At 45.9% G+C, this 23142-nt stretch overlaps 1 protein-coding gene across 1 annotated transcript in view; it reads left to right on the top strand.

Annotated features, from left to right (window-relative positions):
- LOC141058068 (bromodomain adjacent to zinc finger domain protein 1A-like) overlaps nucleotides 1-21598 on the top strand; it is a gene marked incomplete at its 5' end in the record, with an annotated part of 39679 nt that extends 18081 nt beyond the window's left edge. Inside the window, 8 exons of the mRNA XM_073554229.1 lie at nucleotides 5474-5566; nucleotides 5645-5892; nucleotides 16202-16383; nucleotides 16907-17070; nucleotides 17179-17385; nucleotides 19413-19558; nucleotides 19654-19741; nucleotides 20754-21598. Of these exons, the coding sequence (XP_073410330.1) occupies nucleotides 5474-5566; nucleotides 5645-5892; nucleotides 16202-16383; nucleotides 16907-17070; nucleotides 17179-17385; nucleotides 19413-19558; nucleotides 19654-19741; nucleotides 20754-20944 (1319 nt within the window). The remainder of the gene's footprint in view (nucleotides 1-5473; nucleotides 5567-5644; nucleotides 5893-16201; nucleotides 16384-16906; nucleotides 17071-17178; nucleotides 17386-19412; nucleotides 19559-19653; nucleotides 19742-20753) is intronic.
- Between the last annotated feature and the right edge of the window lie 1544 nt (nucleotides 21599-23142).

The raw sequence follows: 23142 nt of genomic DNA, 5'->3' as shown, positions 1-23142 counted from the left end.
CGTACCTGTAGCGCTGGCCTGTCGGGTGCTGAATGCGAAGTCCACGAGTCCCCTGAGGGCTTGATGTTTGTGCTGGTGCAGGCGGCATCATTGGGAAGCCGGGGAGAATCTGCCGCACCACCCTCCCCCAGCGCCACCCCGGGCCGGCTCCCACCAGGACAACGCGTAGGGAGCGGCTGGGGCTGCCTTCCGGGTGCCGCTGACATCACGGGCGCCGAAGGGTGTTATGGTAAGGCGTGCCCAGCGGACGTCACAAAGGCACTGGAAGCAAGATGGCAGCGCCCTGTGCGATGCCGGCCGGTATTGAAAGCGAGCGTGTCAGGTCAGCGGTCGCAGTGGGAGGGGCAATCATCACCCAAAATGGAAGTGGGTTATTTAAACAGAGCACCAGAGCATCAGGCTGCTGAAAGGATGAAGTTAGGTGAGCAGCGGCCATCGCCACCTCCGGCACAACCCATGGCTCAACGACAGTAGAAACGCAAAAGTGACGGCCGTTCAAGTGCCAGGAGCAGCAGTCGTCCCAGCCTGAAGTCTTGGTATTCCTTGGTATGCAGAGATGATGTGCTATGTGTTTCACCACAGCCTCCAAGTCCGGTACCCATGGTTATCATCGGGTGGTGAGTGATATCCGTGAATGTTAGCTGATTAATGGGCCCCTATTGTTTAAATCTTTAGGTAAAGCCTAGGAAATCTGTTGGAAAGAAGAATAACAGGATCTGTGCCCTGTGTAAAATAAAAAGAAAAAAAAAAAATCCCCTAACGAAGGATTGGCGGATCATTAGTAGAGAATGGAGGAGACCGGAAAGGTCAGGAGCCTTACCCTCCTTTTCTAAAAGGAGGTATCCGTTTGAATAGAAGGATAGAGAGAGATGGATCCAAGTTCCAAAAATAGACGCAGCAGTGTCCAGGTCATCCAAAAAGTCATCACTGCCCGTAGACGACTCGGGTGCTCAGGTACCAGCTGGATAAAAAGCGGATTCCTACCTGAGACACACATGGGAAGCCGCAGCGGGAGGGCTAAAGCCTGCAATAGCCGAAACTTGTGCGGCAGGTTCCTTGATGATCTGGCTCCAGCAGCTTGAAGAATGAAGACCAACTCACTTCTAAAGTTGCAAGGGAAAGAATCCTATCAGACATGTATCTGCTGCATGGGGCTGCGACATTTTTGGCAGACGCATCGGCTGACTCTATGGAATTGGCAGCTAGAACGGCCAGTTTATCGAATGCAGCAAGATGTGCTTTATGACTTAAAGGCTGCCCAGGAGATCTACAATCAAAGTCAAGTTATGTTCTCTACTGTGTGATGGCCAGTTTCTATTTGGAAAGAATCTGGATGAAATTCTGGAGAAAGCGAGTGATAAGCAAAAGGCTTTCCCAGATTTCCAGCGGATCAGAGAAGGCCGTCTTTTAGGAGGAAGAAATTCAACAGGGGTCGTCCTCCAGGAGAAAATGGGAAGATAAGAGGGAAAAAAAGTCTGGATTCATGTTCGGCAGGTCCTCTTCTACTTCCAAAAAATCCCCGCAATGACATCAGAATTCCGGTGGGGGGGGAGGCTTTAACTCTTTGCGCAGGCCTGGGAAAATATCTCCTACAACATCTGGATCCTGAACTTGGTGAAGAAAGGCTTGAAAATACAGTTTTTCTTGTTGGCCAAAAAACATTTGTAGTAACCCCTGTCAGGAAAGGGGCCGTAAAAACAGAAATTCTAGACCTGGTAGACAAACGAGTTCTGTCAGAAGTTCTGGGTGAACAGAAGGGGAAGGGGTTTTATTCACCCCTCTTCGTAATAGAAAAAAAACACTGTTCGCTCAGAGCAATTATAAATCTCAAGGGTCTGAATCGCTGGGTGGAAAACCATACATTCAAGATGGAGTCAGTGGCTACGGCCATAAAATTTTTACATCACAAGTGCTTTATGGCTGTAGTCTATTTAAAGGATGCCTACTACCACATCCCCATCAATCCAAGCTATTAAAAATACTTGAGGGTGGCCCTATACATTCATGGCAATCTCAAGCATTTGCAGTTCAGAGCCCTTCCCTTTGGCCTATCAATAGCCCCGAGAGTGTTTACCAAGGTCGTAGCTGAGATGACAGCCTTCTTCTGAATCCAGAACACAATTATAGTTCCCTATCTGGACGACTTTCTGATTGTAGGGGGCTCGGAGTACAGCTGAAACAGGTATCAGAGACCCTACAAGAACTGGGATGGATGATAAATACCCAAAAATCAAGGTTACAACCTCTGAAGAGACAGACCTTCTTGGGTTTTATCCTGGACTCTGAACTACAGGCCTGCCTGCTACAGGAGGACAAAATAGAGAAAGTGGTAAACATGTCATCGGCAGCCATAGATCGACCACATATGACCCTGAGAAACGCAATATCCCTATTGGGGACTGACGTCCTGTATCTGAGCTGTCAGATGGGCCCAATTCCATACCAAGCTTCTGCAGTGGGAGATACTATCAGCACAGAGATCGCTAAGAGGGCGTTTAGACGGGAAACTAGATCTTTCCTTAGGGGTCAGGGACTCCCTCAGGTGGTGGTCAGAAAGGAAAAATCTGACTTCAGGGGTATCTTGGGAGAGGCCAGTAAGCGACGTGATCCTGATAGATGCAAGTTCCTCAGCGCGGGGGGCACGCCTGAGAGGTCAGGCAATTCAGGGGTCCTGGGCGTGTCAGGAGCAGGATGCATCATCAAACCTAAGAGAGCTTTGGGCGGTGAGCAAGTCCCTGGAAAACTTTATTCCTCTCCGAGGATGTGATGTCCGAATAATGTCAGACAACAGAGCCACGGTAGCGTACATCAAACATCAGGGGGAGACAAGATCATACTCCCTCATGGAAGCTACCAACCACACTTTTCAGACAGCAGAACAACATCTCTAGTCCCTGACGGCACTACACATAAAGGGGGCAGAGAACATCAAGGCAGATTTTTTGAGCCGCAAGAAGCTAAGGCAGTGGGAATGGGTCCTAAACATCACGTTTTTTTCAGCAGATAGTCCACCTATGGGGAATGCCGGAGATTTATTTGCCATCAAAAGCAACAGGAGAGTGAAAAAATGTTGTTCTCTAAATCCAAAGGAAAGGCCGTTTGCGGTAGACTCCCTGCAGATTTTCTTGGAACTTTGAAATTGCTTGCGCATTCCCTCAAGTAGCATTGATTCCAACAGTGGTGAGGAAAGTCAGAAGGGAACAAGCAAGAGTGATCTTGATTGCCCCGTTCTGGCCAAAAAGACTGTGGTTTTCCCTACTGTGGATGATGTCGCTGTCAGAGCCATGGATCCTACTGGAGATCCCAGACCTCCTCAGTCAAGGTCCAGTATTCCATGCACAGGTGAAGGGGTTCCATCTTGCAGCATGGTATTTGAGAGGTCGCTTCTAAGTAGTAGAGGGGTTCGCTCCAGGACTGGTTTCGACATTACTAAAAAGTAGGAAGCCAATAACTACAAGGATCTATGGCAGAACATGGAATAAATTCCTAGGGTTCTTAGGGAAGCAGGCCAAAAACCTCCCGATCGGTCCCATCTTAGAGTTTCTACAGTAGGGGTTACAGCTTGGTCTAGCTGTTAATACCCTGAAAGTTCAAGTGTCAGCACTTGGTGCATTATATAACTGTAACCTAGCAGCGAATAAATGAGTAGTAAGATTTATAAAATCCTGCCATAGATCCATGCCAATCCCAATATCTACAGTTCTCCTGTTGGATCTAAACCTAGTGTTAGAGGCCCTTACAAAGGAACCATTTGAACCCATACAGGCGTTGTCTATAAATTATCTTACCCAGAAGACGGTCATTTTAGTGGTGCTTACATCAGCCCGTAGAGAGTGATTTCCAGGCCCTCACTATAAATCCACCTTTATACTCAGGTATATGAGATTAGAATTGTGTTGAAAACAGCAGATTGACCATATTTCAGCAAAATGTTTCACTTGCTCTCAAAGAAAAAGAAAAATTCAACCGTTCATCAAAACGGACTGTGCATGAGGCAATTCCTTTATACCCGAAAATTGTTAGCGATGTTGTCCATGTGGTTACGGCTTTGCCTCCAACCCAAGTTAGTGGTAGAGAGGTTGTTCTCTAGCCTTAAAATGATTAGGTCAGATTTGAGGCCTCCAACCCAAGTTAGTGGTAGAGAGGTTGTTCTCTAGCCTTAAAATGATTAGGTCAGATTTGAGGTCATCTATGAAGGAGGATCTGATGGAGGCAATTCTATTTCTTAGAACAAATTCATAGACTGCACAAATGTTTAGTATGCTTTTGTTGAAAACTGTTTTTTGCCACTTACCGTATTTTTCGGACTATAAGACGCACCGGACCATAAGACGCACCCCAATTTTCAGAAGGAAAATAGGGGGAAAAAATGTGTCAAATGGGGGTCCGTCTTACAGTCCAAATTCAGCTTACCTGGGAAGGGATCCGGCACAGGTGGAGGAGTGGTCACAGGGGCCATTCAGTGGTCCAGGCTCGTGCGGTGGCGGCTCTGTGCTGGGGCAGGTGGGCTGTGCTGGGGCAGCTGTGCTGGGGCAAGTGGGCTGGGCTGTGGCAGCTGTGCTGGGGCTGGGGCAGCTGGGCTGTGCTGGGGAAGGTGGGCTCTGTGGGGTGAAGGTGGCGGCTCTCTGTGATCCGGTGCAGGGGTGGCGGCTCCGCCGGCATTTCCTCCAAGCCCGGAGGCCCCCGCACATCCCTTGCTGGCCGCCGCCATGTTGCGGTGGCCTCCGGGAGCATGGACGCCGGAAAGATGGCCGCCGGTCCGGGGACGGCACATGCGCAGGTTCAGATCTCGTTGCACTGGAGCACAGCCCGCTGCCACCACCGCACTACAGAGCCCCGCGGCACCCGCACCAGCCTCGGAGGTAGGAACATTGCGACCATAAGACGCACCCCCCACTTTCCTCCAAAATTTTGGGGGGAAAAAGTGCATCTTATGGTCCGAAAAATACGGTACATAGTTTATTATATAGTGTGAGATAGAGAGAGAGAGGTAATCACTATGTGTAATCGATATTAGTTTTTTGTGTTCTAAAGTTGTATTCCAATAAATATATATTATGTTCTATCTAAATATCGTATCATAAAAATGATTAAATGTCTGATGTTCACATTGTACTACATTAAATTTCTCACTTAAATATAAGCAATATATGTCGGAGTCGGTGTAAGGGAAATTGAGGAGTCGGGAGTTGCAGGTTTGGCTTACCGACTCCACAGCCCTGTCTGCTGTTATTTTGCACATACCTATCTCCCATTCACATTCCTGTAGAGGTCACCAATTGTTGAGTCCTTGACAACCACTTTTATGGAAGCCTTCATGCATTAATTTATTGTTAGGTTTTATACACATACACCAGTCACTGGAGGAATAAGTGTTATCTGTGCAGCAAAACTGCCATATTACAGCAGCGCTAATTAAAGACAATAGGAGGTAGATTTTGCCTGAAGTAATATGTGGTCATCCATTGGACAGGTGATGCAGAAGACAGTAAGAAGAACTCTAAATCTGATAAAAAGAAAGCCGAAAAAAATAAGAAAGATGAAGACCAAACTGGTGAAAGAGATGGTAAGTAACATTAATATCTTCTCACTAGACACTTAATAAAACACGGCAACAATTGTGATTTGTCTTGTCTCATTGTAGATGGTAGCGACAGTGGTCGTGTTCAGAGAACCTTGCTGGACCGCTGGCGAGAATCTTTACTAGCCTCTGGCAGCTTGTCTCAAATCTTCCTCCACTTGTCAACACTGGAACGCAGTATTTTGTGGTCTCGGTCTATTTGTAACGCCAGGTGCAAAGTTTGCCGCAAGAAAGGAGATAATGAGAGCATGATCCTGTGTGATGGGTGTGAGAGAGGGCACCACATCTACTGTGTGAGGCCCAAGCTGAAGGTAATTTGAACAATCATATTAATTTTAATTAAAGGGACCCTGTCCACTTCCCCAGGTTCCCCAAACATGTCTTTTATTGATCCCTTTATTTACAGATGAAAACTTTTACCTGTTGGCTGATATTTACTGAGCAGCTCTAGGGGCAATCCTAGAGAATTTATTTTCCAGGTAGTTGTGGGACATCTGTTAAGCTTAGCTGATGCATTTTAAATTTAAATTATATTCTCAAATTTGTAGTTATTTCCACCTTTCTGATACTGCAAGGAGCGATCTTACAAATTTATAGAATCCACCTCAAATGAACATTCAAAATGCCCACATAAAACAGGATTTTTGGTTGCTTACCGTAAAATCTGTTTCTCAGAGCCTTCATTGGGGGACACAGGAACCATGGGTGTATAATGCTGCCACTAGGAGGCTGACACTATGCACAAAAAGTTAGCTCCTCCTCTGCAGTGTACACACCACCAACTGGCACTAGGCTACTCAGTTAGTGAGAAAGCAGTAAAAGAAGTAACAAAAAGGAAAGGAACAGACAACTCAAAACTGTAACAATAGAACACAGAAGAAAGAACAAGAGCTGTTAAACATGGGAAGGAGCGGTGTCCCCCAATGAAGGCTCCGAGAAACAGATTTTACGGTAAGCAACCAAAAATCCTGTTTTCTCTATCGCTTCATTGGGGGACACAGGAACCATGGGACGTCCCAAAGCAGTCCCTGGAGGAGGGAATAGATGAAGCTTTGTTGAGGTTGGAGAACTCGCCACTGCCCCCTGCAAGATCTTTCTGCCTAGGCTGGCGTCCGCTGAAGCATAGGTATGGACCTTATAAAAGTTGGCGAACATGTGAATGGAAGACCAAGTTGCTGCTTTGCAAAGCTGTAGGGCGGAAACCCTATGGTGCAACGCCCAGGAGGCGCTCACTGCCTGGGTAGAGAGCACTGATCTCAGGTGGAAGTACTCTGTTTTTGTCCCGGTAAGGCTGGTTTCACATTTGCGTTTTTTTTCGCGGTAATTTAGCGCTAAATAGCGCATGCGTTTTTTTTCCCTATACTTTGCATGGGATGCGCTTATGTGCGCATACACATGCGTTTGTACGCGTTTTACCGCACATGCGTTTTTTTTGCGGTATGCGCTCGGGCGCACAAAATGCAACTTGTTGCATTTTTTGTGCGTCCGATTTGCCTCAAAAAAACGCATGTGCGCGCAATGCGTTTTTTTACAGCAAGACACCCAATATAAGTCTATGGGTGCGCATATGTGCGCATTGGCATGCTTATGTATGCGTTTTTTTGCACATGCGTTTTTTTTTTGTTAACCATGGAATTTAGGGGTTTGGGTTAGAGTTAGGGTTAGTTAAGGGGGTTTAGGGTTAGGGTCAGGGTTAGGGATAAGTATGGTTTGGTTAAGGGTTAGGGTCAGGGTTAGGGTTAAGTATGGTTTGGTTAAGGGTTAGGGTCAGGGTTAGGGTTAAGTATGGTTTGGTTAAGGGTTAGGGTCAGGGTTAGGGTTAGTTAGGGTTTGGGTTAGGGTTAAGTATGGTTTGGTTAAGGGTTAGGGTCAGGGTTAGGGTTAAGTATGGTTTGGTTAAGGGTTAGGGTCAGGGTTAGGGTTAAGGTTAGTTAGGGTTTGGGTTAGGGTTAAGTATGGTTTGGTTAAGGGTTAGGGTCAGGGTTAGGGTTAAGTATGGTTTGGTTAAGGGTCAGGGTTAGGGTCAGGGTTAGGGTTAAGGTTAGTTAGGGTTTGGGTTAGGGTTAAGTATGGTTTGGTTAAGGGTTAGGGTCAGGGTTAGGGTTAAGTATGGTTTGGTTAAGGGTCAGGGTTAGGGTCAGGGTTAAGGTTAGTTAGGGTTTGGGTTAGGGTTAAGTATGGTTTGGTTAAGGGTTAGGGTCAGGGTTAGGGTTAAGTATGGTTTGGTTAAGGGTTAGGGTTAGGGTCAGGGTTAGGGTTAGTAAAGTCATGGTTTGGGTTAGTGTGAGGGGCCACCTAATGTTGGAAAAAAACGCAAACGCGGTAAAAACGCACTAAAAACGCATACAAACACATAAACGCTGCGTTTTTTTCATGCATGCTCATAAAAATGCTTGAAAAAAACGCAGCAGTTGTATGCTTTTGTATGCGTTTTTCAATGCGTTTTTTTGCGGGAAAAACGCGCTGCAAAAAAAAGCAAGTGTGAAACAGGCCTAAGCCTCCAAAATCGCTGATCTGATCCAGCGAGCAATCATAGCCTTGGAGGCCGGAAGACCTTTTTGAGCACCATCAGGAATGACAAAAAAGTATCAGTCTTCCTAAAAGGGGTGGTCCTAGCCAGATAGAACCTCACTGCCCTCACCAGGTGTAGCTTGTTCAATGAATGCTCCAGAGGATGAGCCGGACAAAAGGAAGGGAGGACGATATCCTCATTTCAGTGGAAGGCAGACACCACCTTGGGAAGAAAGGAAGGATGAAGCTACTAAACCAACTTATCCTAGTGCAGAACCAAAAAAGGAGGGTGACAGGAAAGGGCCGCCAACTCTGAAACGCGCCTAGTGAAGGTGATGGCCACCAGAAACGCCACTTTCCAAGACAGGACAGGGAAACCTCTCGGAGCGGTTCAAAGGGAGGACTCCTCAGGGCCTCCTGTGCCAGATTGAGGTTTCAGGGGTCCACCGGTGTCCTGTACGAGGGAGCTGCATGCGCAACCCCCCTGAAGAAGAGTTCTGACCTGAGGGAGGATAGATTCTTCTGGAAAAGGATGGAAACTGCTGACACCGGACCTTTTAGAGAACTTAGGGCAAGACAAGCATCCAATCCCGCCTGGAGAAATGCCAAAACGGAAGGAAGAGAAAAGGACATAGGCGGAATGCGTTGACTCACACCAGCTGAAATGGGCTTTCCAAGTGCGTTAATAGACCCTGGAAGATAACAGCTTCCTAGCCTGGATCATAGTGAGAATTACCCGATCTGAAAAACCTGACGCTCTTAGCACCCCGGTTTCAACAACCACGCCATTAAATTGAGCGACAGAGAATTCTGGTGGCAGATCAGACCCTGGGACAGAAGATTCGGTCTGTCTTGGAGCCTCCAGGGGATGTCCGAGAAGACTGACGATGTCCGTGAACCAAGACCTTCTGGACCAATCCAGTGTGATCAGAATGATCAGCACCCCCTCCACCTTTGATCTTCAACAGCCTGGGGAGGAGGCAACAGGGGAGCGCAAACTGGGACCAGGGAATGGCCAGAGCGCCGGCGCCCACCGTGAGTGGGTTGCGGGAACCGGAGATGAACAGTGGGACCTTCTTCAGTCGGGACACCATGAGGCACACATCCGGAGTCCCCAATCGAATGCAGATCTGATGGAAGATCTCCCGATGCAGGGACCATTCTTCTACCGCGAGACACTCTGGACTGAGAAAATCGGCAGCCCAGTTGTCCACGCCGGGAATGTGAACTGCGGATATCGCCGGAACCATCGCCTCTGCCCAGAGAAGAATCTTGGCCATCGCCGAAGAACTCCGGGTCCCTCCCTGGTGATTGACATATGCCACCGCTGTGGCATTGTTCATCTGAACTCGGATTGGCAGACCCCTGAGAAGCCTTTCCCAGTGGAGGAGGGACAGAAGAATAGTTCTCAGCTCAAGCATGGTGTGTAGTGAGACATGTAGCTACACCCCCTGTCTTAAAGAAAGAGGCTGTAAGTTGTAACCTTTTATTGATTGCAGATGTGACAGGAAAGGTGAAACTATAGGATGCAATAACAGGAGCATTTCAGAATACATAACTGTACAGTGCATAAAATACAGAGTCTGCAATACACAGTAATACGAGATAATATACAGGTAACATGAGGTAATACAAACTGATGATTACCTATTTAGTACAGCAAACGTAAGAATATACACAGGACTGTAAAATAGTGCTTACCAACTATGCTTAGAGCAGGCTGTTTAAGGAGTATGAAGAAAATGAATGGTGTGGTTTCTCCTCAGACGCATGGAGGAACAATGGCTGCTGTTCCCTTCACAGTGTCTTAATAAGACCACAATACAACAAGAACAATCCCACAATGCCTTAGGAACTTCCCATAATACATTGCAAATTAAACTAGAATCTGTACATTAAACCGCCAGCAGATGGTTCTGTTACCTTACAATATGAACTATAGGAAGGATTGATACACATAAAATACAATGGAGACATAACAAAATGACTAAACTTTCTAGACAGCAATTAAATGGCTGGACAGAACAACAAGCCACCCGAAACAGGACAGGGTGTTGAGAACGATGGCAAGGCTGTCTTGGGCCTGAGGAAAGAATGGAGCATTGATGAGGACAAGACCTCTGATCCTCAAAATGGTCATCAATGCTGCCATGATTTTGGTGAAAACCTTTGGAGCGGTTGCGAGACCGAACGGCAGGGCGACAAACTGGAAGTGATGCTGATGTACTGCAAAACTCAGGAGTCTCTGATCCCCTGGGAAAATGGGGACATGAAGATGGGCATCATGAATGTCTATGGAGCACAGGAATTCCTGCGCCTCCATAGAAGCAATTACTGAATGAAGGGACTCCATCCTGAAATGTCTTAGGCGGACTCTCCTGTTCATCAATCTCAAGATCCAGGAAGGGCCGCACCGCGCCGTCTTTTTTCGGCACCACAAACAGGTTTTGAATAGAAACCTGTAAAGCATTCTCGCTCCGGAACGGGAACAATTACCCCCGAACTGAGAAGGAAGGCGATGGCTGCAAAGAAACCCGAGACCAAGAAAGGATCCCTTGAGGGGACAGGATTCGTAGAATCGATCACGGGGCCGCGAAGCAAAATCTATTTTGTATCTCGAGGATACAATCTCCCTGACCCATGTGTCCTCCACCGAAGCTAGCCAAACGTCTCTGAAAAAGAGAAGTCGACCGCCCAGCTTGGGAGGTATGCTGGGTTCTTGACATGAGTCATGTTGAGGAAGATCTTCCAGGTCTAGCCCTGGTGGATCTACCTTGGGCGTAACTGGAATGCCAGGAAGGAGTGGCTTTGAAAGAAGCCTTCCTATCCTGGCAAGCCTGCGGCCTCTGCTGGTGGGAAAAACCTCTGTCGCTGCGAAAGGGACAAAAGGACCTAAACTGCCGCTTCAGAGCTGGCCGATGAGGTTTTGATTTGGGGAGAAGGGAACTTTTGCCCCTGGTGGCGTCCTTAATAATTTGGTCCAGCAGGGAGACAAATAGACAAGATTCCTGAAAAGGCAAACTGGTAAGTGTCTTCTTTGACAATTAGTCCACTTGCCAGGCCTTAAGCCAGACAGTCTGCCGAATAGCAACAATATTGCTAGATGCTTGAGCTGCGCAAGAAGCGGCATCCAGGGAGGCAGAGACCAAGTACTTCCCTACATGCGAAATCTGGTTGGCGACATCCGCCAGGTCATCCGTACGTCCTCCAGCACGAATGCCCTGACGGGAGTTGTTTGGCCCATTTGGCAATGGCCATCGAGACCCAGGTGGAAGCAAAAGCCGCGCATAATGTGGAAGCAGCTGCTTTGAAAGCTGGCTTTGCAAAGGATTCTATGATCCTATCATTGGAGTTCTTGAGAGATGCTCAATTAGCAAGTGGGAGCACCATGCTGGTAGACAGTCTGGACACTGGCGGGTCCACAGTAGGAGAAGCTGTCCAATTAGCAGTGATCTCAGGAGAAAAGGGATATAGGACGCCGAAGTGCTTTCCTCTCTGAAAGAGTCTGGTCAGGGTCTCCCTTTCCCTAGTATCTCCTCAAATTCTCAATGAGGGGTGAAGACCTTGGAAGATGGTTTAGACCGTCTAAACGAAACTTCCTGATCTGTGGGTTCCGTAGAGGTGTCCTTGATGTTAAAGGTCTGATTGACCGCCACAATGAGGCTCTGGACCATGTCTCTCATGTTAAGAGGTTTGGTCCGAAATCCAGATCCGATTCATCCTCTAATGGCGCGTCCGAGAACGTCTCACCTGACTCTGGAGAGGTAGACCGCCGGGAAGGCCCGGGGGGTGAGATGGACCTGGAAGAGGACCTAGAAAGGCGCTCCTGTCTGGATCTCTTGCAGCCTGTGTTAGAAGGCACGGACAGTGATTCCTGTGACCCACTAGCAGCTGCGGGCGTAGGAAGGGGTAACCCATCAAATACGGACATCAGGGTCTGCAACACCTTGATGAGGTCCGCCACAAACTATGATAGAGAGGGAGCCCAGTCTGGAATAGGGACTTCGCTGTCACCTGGGACAGAAAGGGGCTCCTGGGCGGTGGGGTTGCTGCAGTTTTGACAGAGGGGAGAGGACTGACCCGAAGGAAGCTTGCACTTACACGAAGGGCACACAATGTCTGACCAGAGCAGAAGAAGAGGTAGGAGGGTGAGAGTGCTCTCCTTTAGTATTAGGCATGATGAGACAGACCCACTAATAGGTGCCAGAAGGTTAGGGGACAGGAAGAGGCAGAGAAGAGTGTCAGGCTGCAACGCAGCTACTCAGTCTATGCAGGCTGCTGACAGAGCAGGGTGATGCGAGTCCTTGCAGGGACTAAGCAGTCTCCGAACATCCAAAAGGAAGGTGACAGTCTGGGGTGCTGGTGAAAAGCGTGCACAGCGGGATGGAGGAGTGCCCTCTATACAGATAAAGCCGCTCTCAGGAACCCAGAGGAAGAGGTGCAGCCAGCCGCCAAATCCGGTAAGAGCAAGATGGTGGCGATCTGCACCCACACAGTGGCCGAGGAAGTGGGCATAGATAACCACCGGCGGCCGGAAAAGACATTACTGGTGGGAGAAAAGCCCACCAGGATGCAGAGAAAAAGGGGGCGGAGTCAACACGGAGCACTAGGCTGAAAAGCCAGGGCCTAGATTAATTTTCCTGACCACTGGAGCAGGGGGAAGCGGTGCGGAGGTCACCAAAAAGGTAGCCCAGCGCCTTATCCTGCCTAGAAACTAAGGAATAAGGGCCCCTGTCGCTAAAAACGCCACAGCCCTCCAAAAAGCCCAATAAAAGAAAAAGGGCTTTCTTCACTCACCCCCCCTTTTTTTTTTTTTTTCCCCCTTGTCCTTCTTAAATCTTCTGAAACCTCTATCCTTTCTTCTTTCTTGGTGAACCTGGTTGAGTGAGGAGAACCGCTTCTGTGTTAGGGGCTGTGGTCCTGCCGGCCACACATATGAGGATACGGCGTGGCCGTACACGCCTTACTCAGTCTCTTCATGCTCACACTGTATCCCTCCGGGTACCTGAAAAGGAACGACGCACGCTGAGATAAATATGGGTGTAATGATAGACCTGTGTCCACCTCCTATTGATACTAAGCTAAAACTGATTAACTTGGGCCGGTTTCACATTTGCGTTACAGGCCGCAGCGCCGGCCTGCGCACGGCCGCCGCTAAGCCCCGCCCCTGCCGCACCCCCCGGCGGTAGCTCCGCCTCCGGGCGCATGACGCTGCATGCGTCCCCTATCTTTATCACTGAGGACGCAGGCCATGCGCAGTATGCGTTTGGCAGCGCCTGCATCCTTTTGACGGTGCGCCGACCAGCGCCAAACGCAACCTGTTTAAATCTACCTATATTCTACATTATGGAAATGATTAGTTCAGCAGGACATTGATTTTGGTGAAATGACAGGTTTAAAATTCAACGTGTTTCGAGGTCACGCAGGGCCTCTTTATCAGGACAAGACCTGAAGAGAAAAGTCAAAAGTATCTACACTAAAATGGTATCATTAAAAACATCATTTCAGAACGCAAAAGTAAGCCCTCACCCGGACCCGAGATCACGAAAAATGGAGATGCTACAGGTCTCGGAAAATGACTGTTTTCTTTTTTTCCTTTAAACAAACTTTGGATTTTTTTTTTCTCAACTTAAATAAAAAAGAACCTAGACATGTTTGGTGTCTATGAACTCCTAATGACCTGGAGAATCATAATGGAAGGTCAGTTTTAGCATTTGGTGAACATGGTAAAAAAAAATCCCCAAAAAATCAATTATTTTTTTTTCCCATTTTTGAGTACACGATATGGTAAAACCAATGGTGTCATTCAAAAGTACAACTTGTCCTGCAAAAAAAAAGCCCTCACATGGCCATAATGACCGAAAAATAAAGTTATGGCTCTGGGAAGAAGAGGAGCAAAAATCAAACGCAAAAACGAAAAAGGGGTTAAGCAAGAGGCACCACTAACCAAACACCAAGAAGACCAAGCAACACAAGTGGTTTAAGGGTGAACATGTAAATGTTTTGGAGTGGTTTAGTCAAAGCTCAGTCCTTAATTTAATCCAATTGAGAATCTGTGATCAGACTTGAAGATTGCTGTTCACCATAGAAAGTAACTGGAGGAGATTTGCATAGAGGAATGGGCAAAAATCCTAGTGACAAGATGTGGAAAGCTACTAGAGACTTATCCAAAGCGACTTGCAAGCTGTAATTGCAGCAAAAGAAGGTTCTACAAAGTAATGACTTTAGGGAGGTGTGAATAGTTATGCACACTGAAGTTTTCAGTTATTTTGCTCGATTTGTTGTTTGCTTCACAAAAAAATAAAACCAAATGTTCACAGATGTAGGCATGTTCTTTACATGAACTGATGCAAACCTTCGTTATAATTACCATGCTCACTGTGGCTGCTATGAGGCTGAGTGCGCGCTCTGTGCCCCCTCACTCAAAGATGACAGGTCAGTACACAAGATATGGTATATGGGTCTAAGCAGCAAAATAGGGTAATTAACCCTATTACAGTACACTTGCCGTATATACCCTAATATAAGCCGAGATTTTCAGCCCATTTTTTTTGGGCTGAAAGTCCTCCTCTCTGCTTATATTTGAGTCATACCTGGGGCTCAGCAGGGGTGTCACAGATCAGACTTACCCCGTCCTGGCTCAGTCTCTGCAGCCCCCCCGCTTCTCCACGGTCTCCCTTCCTTCAGCGGTCACGTACCGCTCATTAAACGCATGAATATGCGCATATTCATGAGTTTGATAAGCGGTACCACGTGACTGCGGAAGGCAGGACGGGAGACTGGGAGAACGGGACTGCAGAGACTGAGCCAGGACGGGGTAAGTATAGGCCCCATCGGTGCTTGCTGCTGTCTGATGTGTCCTCTTGTCAGTTGTCAGTGACATTCAGACAGCAGAGGGCGTGGTGACGTGGATAGTGTGCGTAGTGCCCTCTGCTGCCTGAATGTCACTGACAGATGACGTGGCAGACAGCGGTGGCCGGCGAGCAGCGATGGACGCAGGACAGGTGAATGTCTCAGGTGGTAGGTCCTGAGGCAGCAGCGACATCGGCACCTGGCCCCCAGCGACGGAGAGGTGAGTGTCATTTTTTTTTTTTTTTTTTTGCAACAGCAGCGGCAGCATATGGGGGCATAATGTATGGAGCATCTTATGGGGGCATATGTGGAGCAGCATATCCGACAACATATGGGGGCATAATCTATGGAGCAGCATATGGGGCATATTATTCTAGGGAGCATCTTATGGGGCCATTATTAACCTTTGTGCAGCATTATATTGGGCATATTTTGTATGGCGCATCTTATGGGGCCCATCATGAACTGTATGGAGCATTATATGGGGCTCCTGATTCAATATGGCTATTCAAAAACATTTATCCTACTGATGTCTCAATTAATTTTACTTTTATTGGTATCCATTTTTATTTTTGTAACTTACCAGTAGCTGCTGCATTTTCCACCCTAGACTTCTACTCGAGTCAATAAGTTTTCCCAATTTTTTTGTGGCAAAATTAGGGGGGTCGGCTTATACTCTAGTATATACGGTATATCTTTTTCATTTTATAACTAAAAATTGAATTTATAATTGTGTGTGTGTATATATGTATATGATATACATACAGCTCTGGCAAAAATTAAGAGACCACCACATCAAAACCCTTACCCAGCCTTACTCCAGACCTGAGCCCCATTGAAAACCTCTGGAATGTAATCAAGAGGATGATGGATAGTCACAAGCCATCAAAGAACTGCTTAAATTTTTGCGCCAGAAGCAGTGTGAAAGACTGGTGGCAAGCATGCCAAGACGCATGAAAGCTGTTTTTAAAAATCACTGTTAATCCACAGAATATTGATTTTTGTTTTTTTTTTTTTTGTTTTTTTTTTTTTTTGCTTGGAAATTCGGAGACATGTCAGAAGTTTGTAGACTAAAAGAACAATTTACATTTTACTCAAAAATATACCTTTAAAGCGAAAAATCAGACAAACTGAATATTTGAAAGTGGTCTCTTAATTTTTGCTAGAGATGTACGTGTGTGTGTCTAATAAATATATATATAATTATATTTGTGTTTTATCCTTTAAAAATGACAATGATTTTTGGTTCCCGTTCAGTTCATTCCTGAAGGAGACTGGTTCTGCCCAGAGTGTAAACCTAGACAAAGGACCCGCAGACCGAACCGTAAGAGACCTTCACTGGATAGCGATGAAGAGGAGGAAGATCTGCTAGAGGATGATGTGCAGAAGCAGTTGGAGGGTGAAGACTATGAGGAGATTGCCATGTCAGAAGAAGAGAGGTCAGATAGAAACAAATACTAATAATAATGTATTCTTGTGTGACAGACCATGTTAATAAATGCGGCCATTGTGTCATGCGTCTTAGCGGTAGAATTGCAGAGAATGGTGAGAAAATGGATCTCGTTCTTGGGAGTGACCCCCAAAAATTCCCAAAGTGTTCTGCAATAGTAGAAAAAGTATTAAAAAAAGAAAAAAAACTTTAGTGTGCATATATTTAAGGCAGTTGTGCACTGGAGTAAGATGTGAAAAATTGAAGAGGGACAGACTTCTTGATAAATGTTGCATCTCTGTCAGAGCTCGGAAAATTCTTTGGCAGCAGTAGTGACATTCTCAGCGTAAAAATTACATTGCAAGTCCCATAATGTCTCCTTTGTGTTTCACATCTGCTATTGGTAAACTATTTTTGACATGTTTAAAATGTAAGCACCAGGAAAGTTGCATGGATTTAATTCTACCTTTTATTTTTTTTCTGTGCGAGTTTTAATTTTACTGTACATTTATTTTTTTTTTTTTTTCTTGCAGCCCCCCAAAGAAGGGGAAAGCCAAACTAAAATTGCCCTTAAAGATTAAAGGAAAACCTGGTAGAAAACCAGGACCCAAAAAGGGAACCAAGAAAGAGTCTGGGAAGACTCCAAAAAGTCAGCCAGTCACACCCAAAAACAGTTTGCAGTCTCCGAAAGGAAGAGGTAGAGGGAAAAAGGCCAATTCTGCCCCACCATTAGAAAGAAAAACAGGTTCCCATTTATCCACTCACAGTCCACATGGAAATGAAGCACATGATGCCTCTCTTTTAGAGCTGGTTTCAGTGCATGCAGAAGGCAGAGGTCGAGGCAGAGGTAAAAAGAAATCTGACAGCACTCCGGTAGGAAACCCGTTTACCTTCCGTCCATTTACCCTCGATATTGTTGAGGCGACACCGAAAGCTAGAAAAGCGCAATCACAGAATTCAACGCCTACCCATTTCGAAGCCAAAGGAAGAGGGAAGAGACTTCTAGCAGCTGGTAAGTTTCCTAACATTTACCTTCTACTCTGGACTTTGCCAGGTATGTAGTGGGTGATCGTAATAGCTGTCATGATGTTACTTGATGGGCAAAAGGCCTGAACAGTTTCCCCAAGCTCTCTCACAATCTGGACCTATCAATTTTGAGAAAAACTCAGGTAGTGATGGGGTGCCAAATCTTAGGTGTACAAATGTATTTAACCCTTATCTGATATTCACTCTATATGAACAGCACCTGTCATGTGTGAATACACTGAGCGGGCTCATGAGCTGAATCTGCACAATACACAGAATTTGCAGCTGTGCTATATACAATTGCACCTGCAATCACACTCAACTCCCTTACTGCTATCTTAACAGTCGAAGTCCCTGCAGAGAGCATAGAAACCCAGCTGTTAGTGCCTCATAGATGGGAATCCATCTGGCGTGTTACCAGAGTAGCTACTTTTTCACTATTTCGATCATATGACAAATTTGGTTACGTTTTGTATTAATATAAATTATCACCTGTAATTGATATAAATAAATACTTAAGGGGAACCTGTCATTAGAAAAAAAATACCTGCAGACAGCGTTCTGATTTTCAGCAAAAAACATGTAAAACCTATTCTGCAGTCTATCATGGTGATGGGCTGCAGGGAGAATTAAGTTATATCCTCCCTGCAGCTGCTTCTGGTGCTATGATCATTCACCACTCTCTACACAGGGAAAGCGCTGTATTACCTTGGGAAATAGTCTACACAGTGTAGGGATTCGCTCTGGTAGGTAATGGCAGGGCTGCAGTAACGAGGCAACACACAGGCTTAAAGTCCAATTTCAGTGGCTTAATGTCACGTTGAATCATAGAATCGTAGAGTTGGAAGGGACCTCCGGGGCCATCTGGTCCAACCCCCTGCTCAAAGCAGGATTCACTAAAATCATTCCAGACAGATGTCTGTCCAGCCTCTGACTGAAGACTTCTGTTGAAGGAGAACTCACCACCTCTCGTGGCAGCCTGTTCCACTCATTGATCACTTTGTCAAAAAGTTTTTTCTAATATCTAATCTGCGTCTCCTCCCATTCAGTTTCATCCCATTGCTTCTAGTCTTTCCTTGTGCAAATGAGAATAAAGATGATCCTTCTACAATGTGACAGCCCTTGAGATATTTGTTGACAGCTATTAAGTCTCCTCTCAGTCTTCTGTTCTGCAAGCTAAGCATTCTCAAATCCTGCAAACGTTGCAAACAGCCGGTTATCAGAAAGTAAGGAAAAACATAAATATACTCCAGCTTGGAGAACCACTGGTCCCAGACTCGCCTCTTGCACGGGACGGGCTTAACTAAGTGACTGCCAGGTCCGCGGCATCCGCCAGGTGCCATTCCCAGGGTTGTTGAGTCTTGCTGCTATAGTCCTGCAGCACGGGGATCCTGTATACAAGTTCAGGCTAAGTCCAGCCAAGTTCCTGTAACTTCCAGACACACAACTCACCATGTGCCAAACACCAACCTCCATTACATAGCCCATAACCCCTCCCACAAGTGAGGTAGACATCACATGGGATGATCACGTGACCATGACCTCATCGCAGGTCCTGTCTTTAGGGAAAACCCTGCCAAACATTGAATCTGCTGGGAGAAATGTATCTCCCATCCAGTAAAACACCCTTTACTCTACCACAACAGCTTGAAAATTACAATTAGTGTTTTGTTTTGTTTTTTAAAGAAAAACTGATATGGAATGGTGGGCAAGCTCCAGTAATGTGCAAGTAAAGTAAAATGTCATGGAAATGGTATTATATTGAGTCTCACAACTGTATCACTATCTTTATGAGCTTTTACTCAACTCCTTGGAATTAGTGAAGAGGTTATCATGTTTGCCATTTGTGGATTTTTTTAATTTGACTCTACATAAATCAGAAAAGATTGTTTGCACTTATTTTCAATTACTTCATTGTTTCTGACCTTTCACTAGATAAAATGACAAATCTGATTATAGGACCCCCTTTCCTAGAATTAATTACAGTGTTATTTTACCTGTTTATTCCTACAGAAACATCCTTAGGGGATCATGGAAACAGGAGGAGTTCTGGGAGAAACCAGGGTGTACACGAGCTGTCTGCTTGTGAGCAACTGGTGGTGGAGTTGGTGAGGCATGATGACAGCTGGCCTTTCATGAAACTGGTGTCTAAGATCCAGGTATTGTAATGTTCAAGTTGCATGAATATTATATATTTGCTGCTTGTTGTCTTCATGCAGTCAGTTTATTTAGCTGTTATGTATGATCTTCATAGGTTCCAGACTACTTTGATATTATCAAGAAACCCATTGCCTTAAATATAATCCGGGAAAAAGTGAACAAATGTGAATACAAGTCTGCATGTAAGTTATGAGAATTATGCACCAGTTTGCAGTCCTTCTGATTAATCCCAGATATTACCAGTGTCATTACCCTGTTTATCCTTGCCTCTTATTGTTCCCATTTGCCACCTGGCCACTGATAGGTCTGGCCATGTACCCCTCTATCTCTGCACATGGGAAAGTGAATGTGCAGTGTTTTGCACTAGTGGAGGCTGTTGGATCATCCATATCATAAGCCAAGACAACTCCTTTAACAGCCATGTTGACAGCGGCAGTGCTGTTAAGGCTACTTTTACACTTACGGCATTTTTTGCGGTCTGTTATTGGGGTCCGTTTTTGCGGACCGCATTTTTTGTGGACTGCCGCAATAACTGACCGCAAAAAAGTTTGCGAATCGCAGTTCGCAAAACCGGAGGTCACGGTGCAGCGCAAAAACAAACTTCCATTTTTTGTTTTTGCGGCCCCATTGATTTACAATGGGGGCCGTGTCCGTACGCCATATAAATGATCAAGCAAGCTCGATCTTTTATCACGGCACAAGGCGCACCATGGGACTTTTGCGGGCCGATTTTGCGGCCCCATAGAAATCTATTTGGGCCACAAAATTGGCCCGAAAAAACACGGCAAGTGTAAAACCAGCCTTAGTCCGAAATCTATTGGGGCTACAAAATTGGCCCGAAAAAACACGGCAAGTGTAAAACCAGCCTTAGTCCGTAAAAGGCATGCACTTAGCAAAGGAGGAAATCTTCTAACTATAACTTGCTCAAAATCCTATTCACAACACATTTTGCATATATTAAAGGGGTTGGCCTCTTTATTTTACCAAAGGGATTACCCAAGACTTCAGTCGCCTTTTATTCTAATAGTTGGAGGTCCTGATGGTCAGATCCCCACTGATCACAGGAATCATGCATTTCTGCTATTGCTTTGCAAAATCTTCTCTTCCTGCTTACAACTGTAAAACCCTCTATTACATTTTTTTACCTGCTACTTAATATTAAGGTTTCAAACATTTCTTTTCTCTCTCTTGTAGCTGAGTTTGTAGCCGACATTGAATTGATGTTTTCCAATTGCTTTGAGTATAACAACGTTGACAGCAATGAGGCTAAAGCAGGAGTCCGGCTACAATCTTTCTTCATGAATGAAGCTCAGAAATTGGGCTTGGAGTTGAACAGCAGCGCTCCAAGTGCAACGGCACCTCCTGTAAAAAAGTCACGTATCTGAGTTTTGTGAGAAAAGTTTCAGAGACGTTAAGGTTTTGTTAATACTTCTGTTGTCCTGCTGAACTCACTCGTCAAGTCGTACATTTTGGCCATCTAGACCACGAGCCAGCACTGATTCTTCCTCACCTTTCAGCACTCAGGGCAAATGCACCAACTGCTCAATAGGGTCCAAGCCACATACATGTATGTTTATAAAAGTATATATGTATATCGGAGTTACAGTGTACTGTCTAATTGCCATGACTTTTTATATTTGGTTGATGTAGGTTTTTGTATTTTCTTGTTATAACATACTGTTTATATCCAAGAGAGGAAAAGAGTGACTATAGATTTTCTACCTGAACACTACTTAAGTTGAATAGACTGGGGTATATTTTTGCGGGATGGCCCATACACACTTAAGAGTATTTTGAAAATCTTAGCTATTTATTTAGCGTTGAAAATCTGTTTTTGAATGGTTTGTATTTATGAATCTTTTTGTATTTGACGTTAAACTGTTTGTTATGACAAACTTTTCCATATAAAAAAAAATATCTGTGTCTACCCTTCTCATGTGACCAACCTAACCGAGGGCTGTAGCAGGTTACTAGCACAGTGAGATCTTCATATGCAGATGCCTGTGTTTTAAAAGCAATAAATGTTGTTTTCCACCTTTCTAATGTCGTTTTTTTTTTTCTTTAAGATATCGCTTTATGTATCCTATGTGGTACACTGGTTGTAATCCCCAAAACAAGAGCATAGTCGAAACTTCATGTTTTCCCTTCTCCCATGATGGCACCACCACCACCTGAGAGAGGGTATCCACCCACAGGAAACCTACTGAATAAAAAGGCAGTACCTCTCCTCCGCATCAGTTCGGTTTACTGTCCTCATGGGAACCGCTTTGATGAGGGCTCTGGCAGTGAGCCTGCATCAAAGCCGGGACATGTCAGCTGTTTTGAACAGTTGACATGTCCGCAATAGGCGTGAGCGGAATCATGATCTGCCCGCGCCTTTTAACTGATTAAATGCCGCTATCAGCAGCATTTAAATGGTCCATCCGGCCACCGGGCCGGAAATGCGTGCACCGCTGACCCCCGTCACGTGATCAGGGGTCATCGGTGCGTCGGCATAACACCGATTGCTATGAGCGCCACCCCTGTGGTCGGCGCTCATAGCAATGCAGTAAATCTTCTACATAGAGGAGATCTGAGCATCGCCTCTGTGCAGCAGAGGCGATCGAGTTGTGGCAGCTTCAAGCCTACCATGGGGGCTATTGAAGCATGCCAAAAGTTAAAAAAAAATAGTTTTAAACATATAAAAAAAAAATATAAAAGTTTAAATCACTCCCCTTTCAAAATAAAACAAAAGAAAATAAAATCAAACATACACATATTAGGTATCGCTGCGTTCAGAATTGCCCGATCTATCAATAAAAAAAAGTTTAACCTGATCGTTAAACAGCGTAGTGAGAAAAAAAATTGAAATGCCAGAATTACGTTTTTTTGGTCGCTGCAACACTGCATTAAAATGCAATAACGGACGATCAAAAGAACATTTTCCCTTCACCCATGACAGCACCACCTGAGAGAGGGATCCGCCCCGCCAGGACAGGAACCTACTGAGACATAAGGGGCGGCACCTCTCCCCCGCTTCAGTTGGGTTCCTGTCCTGGAAGGAATCCCACTGTGGCGGTGCCTGTCATGGGCGAAGAGAAAAGATAAAGACCCAGGCCCGTCCCGGCGCGGGAAGAACAGGTAGCTTACCTGTAGCGCCGGCCGTCGGGTCCTGGAAGCGCAGTCCCCGGGGTCCCTGGGGCTCCGGGTTCGTGCGGGCGTGGATGGGATCCCGGTGGCTCCGGGAAGCCCCCACCGCGCCGCCCTCCCCTCGCGCACGCCGCATCTCGATCCCCGTGGTAGGGGAGAGACGCTGGCGTCTTCCGGCCGCTGACGTCAGCGGCGCTTGGAATGCTGGAAAGAACCGTATGAGCCATTACATCAGCTACCCCTAAAGTTTTTGACCCTAAAAACGATCCTGTTAGTAGCCCTCACATCAGCCCGCAGGATAAGCGACTTACAGGCTCTCTCAGTAAATCCTCCTTATACGCAAGTCTTTCAGGATAGGGTAGTGTTAAGAACAGACCCCAGTTATCTGCCCAAGGTAGTGTCAGATTTCCATCGGGGTCAGGAAATTGTTCTTCCATCCTTTTGCGAAAGTCCA

The sequence above is a fragment of the Dendrobates tinctorius genome, unplaced genomic scaffold (genome assembly GCF_039654945.1).
Source record: "Dendrobates tinctorius isolate UK_male_01 unplaced genomic scaffold, ASM3965494v1 ptg000208l, whole genome shotgun sequence".
In the NCBI taxonomy this organism is placed as follows: Eukaryota; Metazoa; Chordata; class Amphibia; order Anura; family Dendrobatidae; genus Dendrobates; species Dendrobates tinctorius.
Note: the sequence above shows the minus strand (reverse complement) of the source record. Positions and strands in the feature narration are given on the sequence as shown.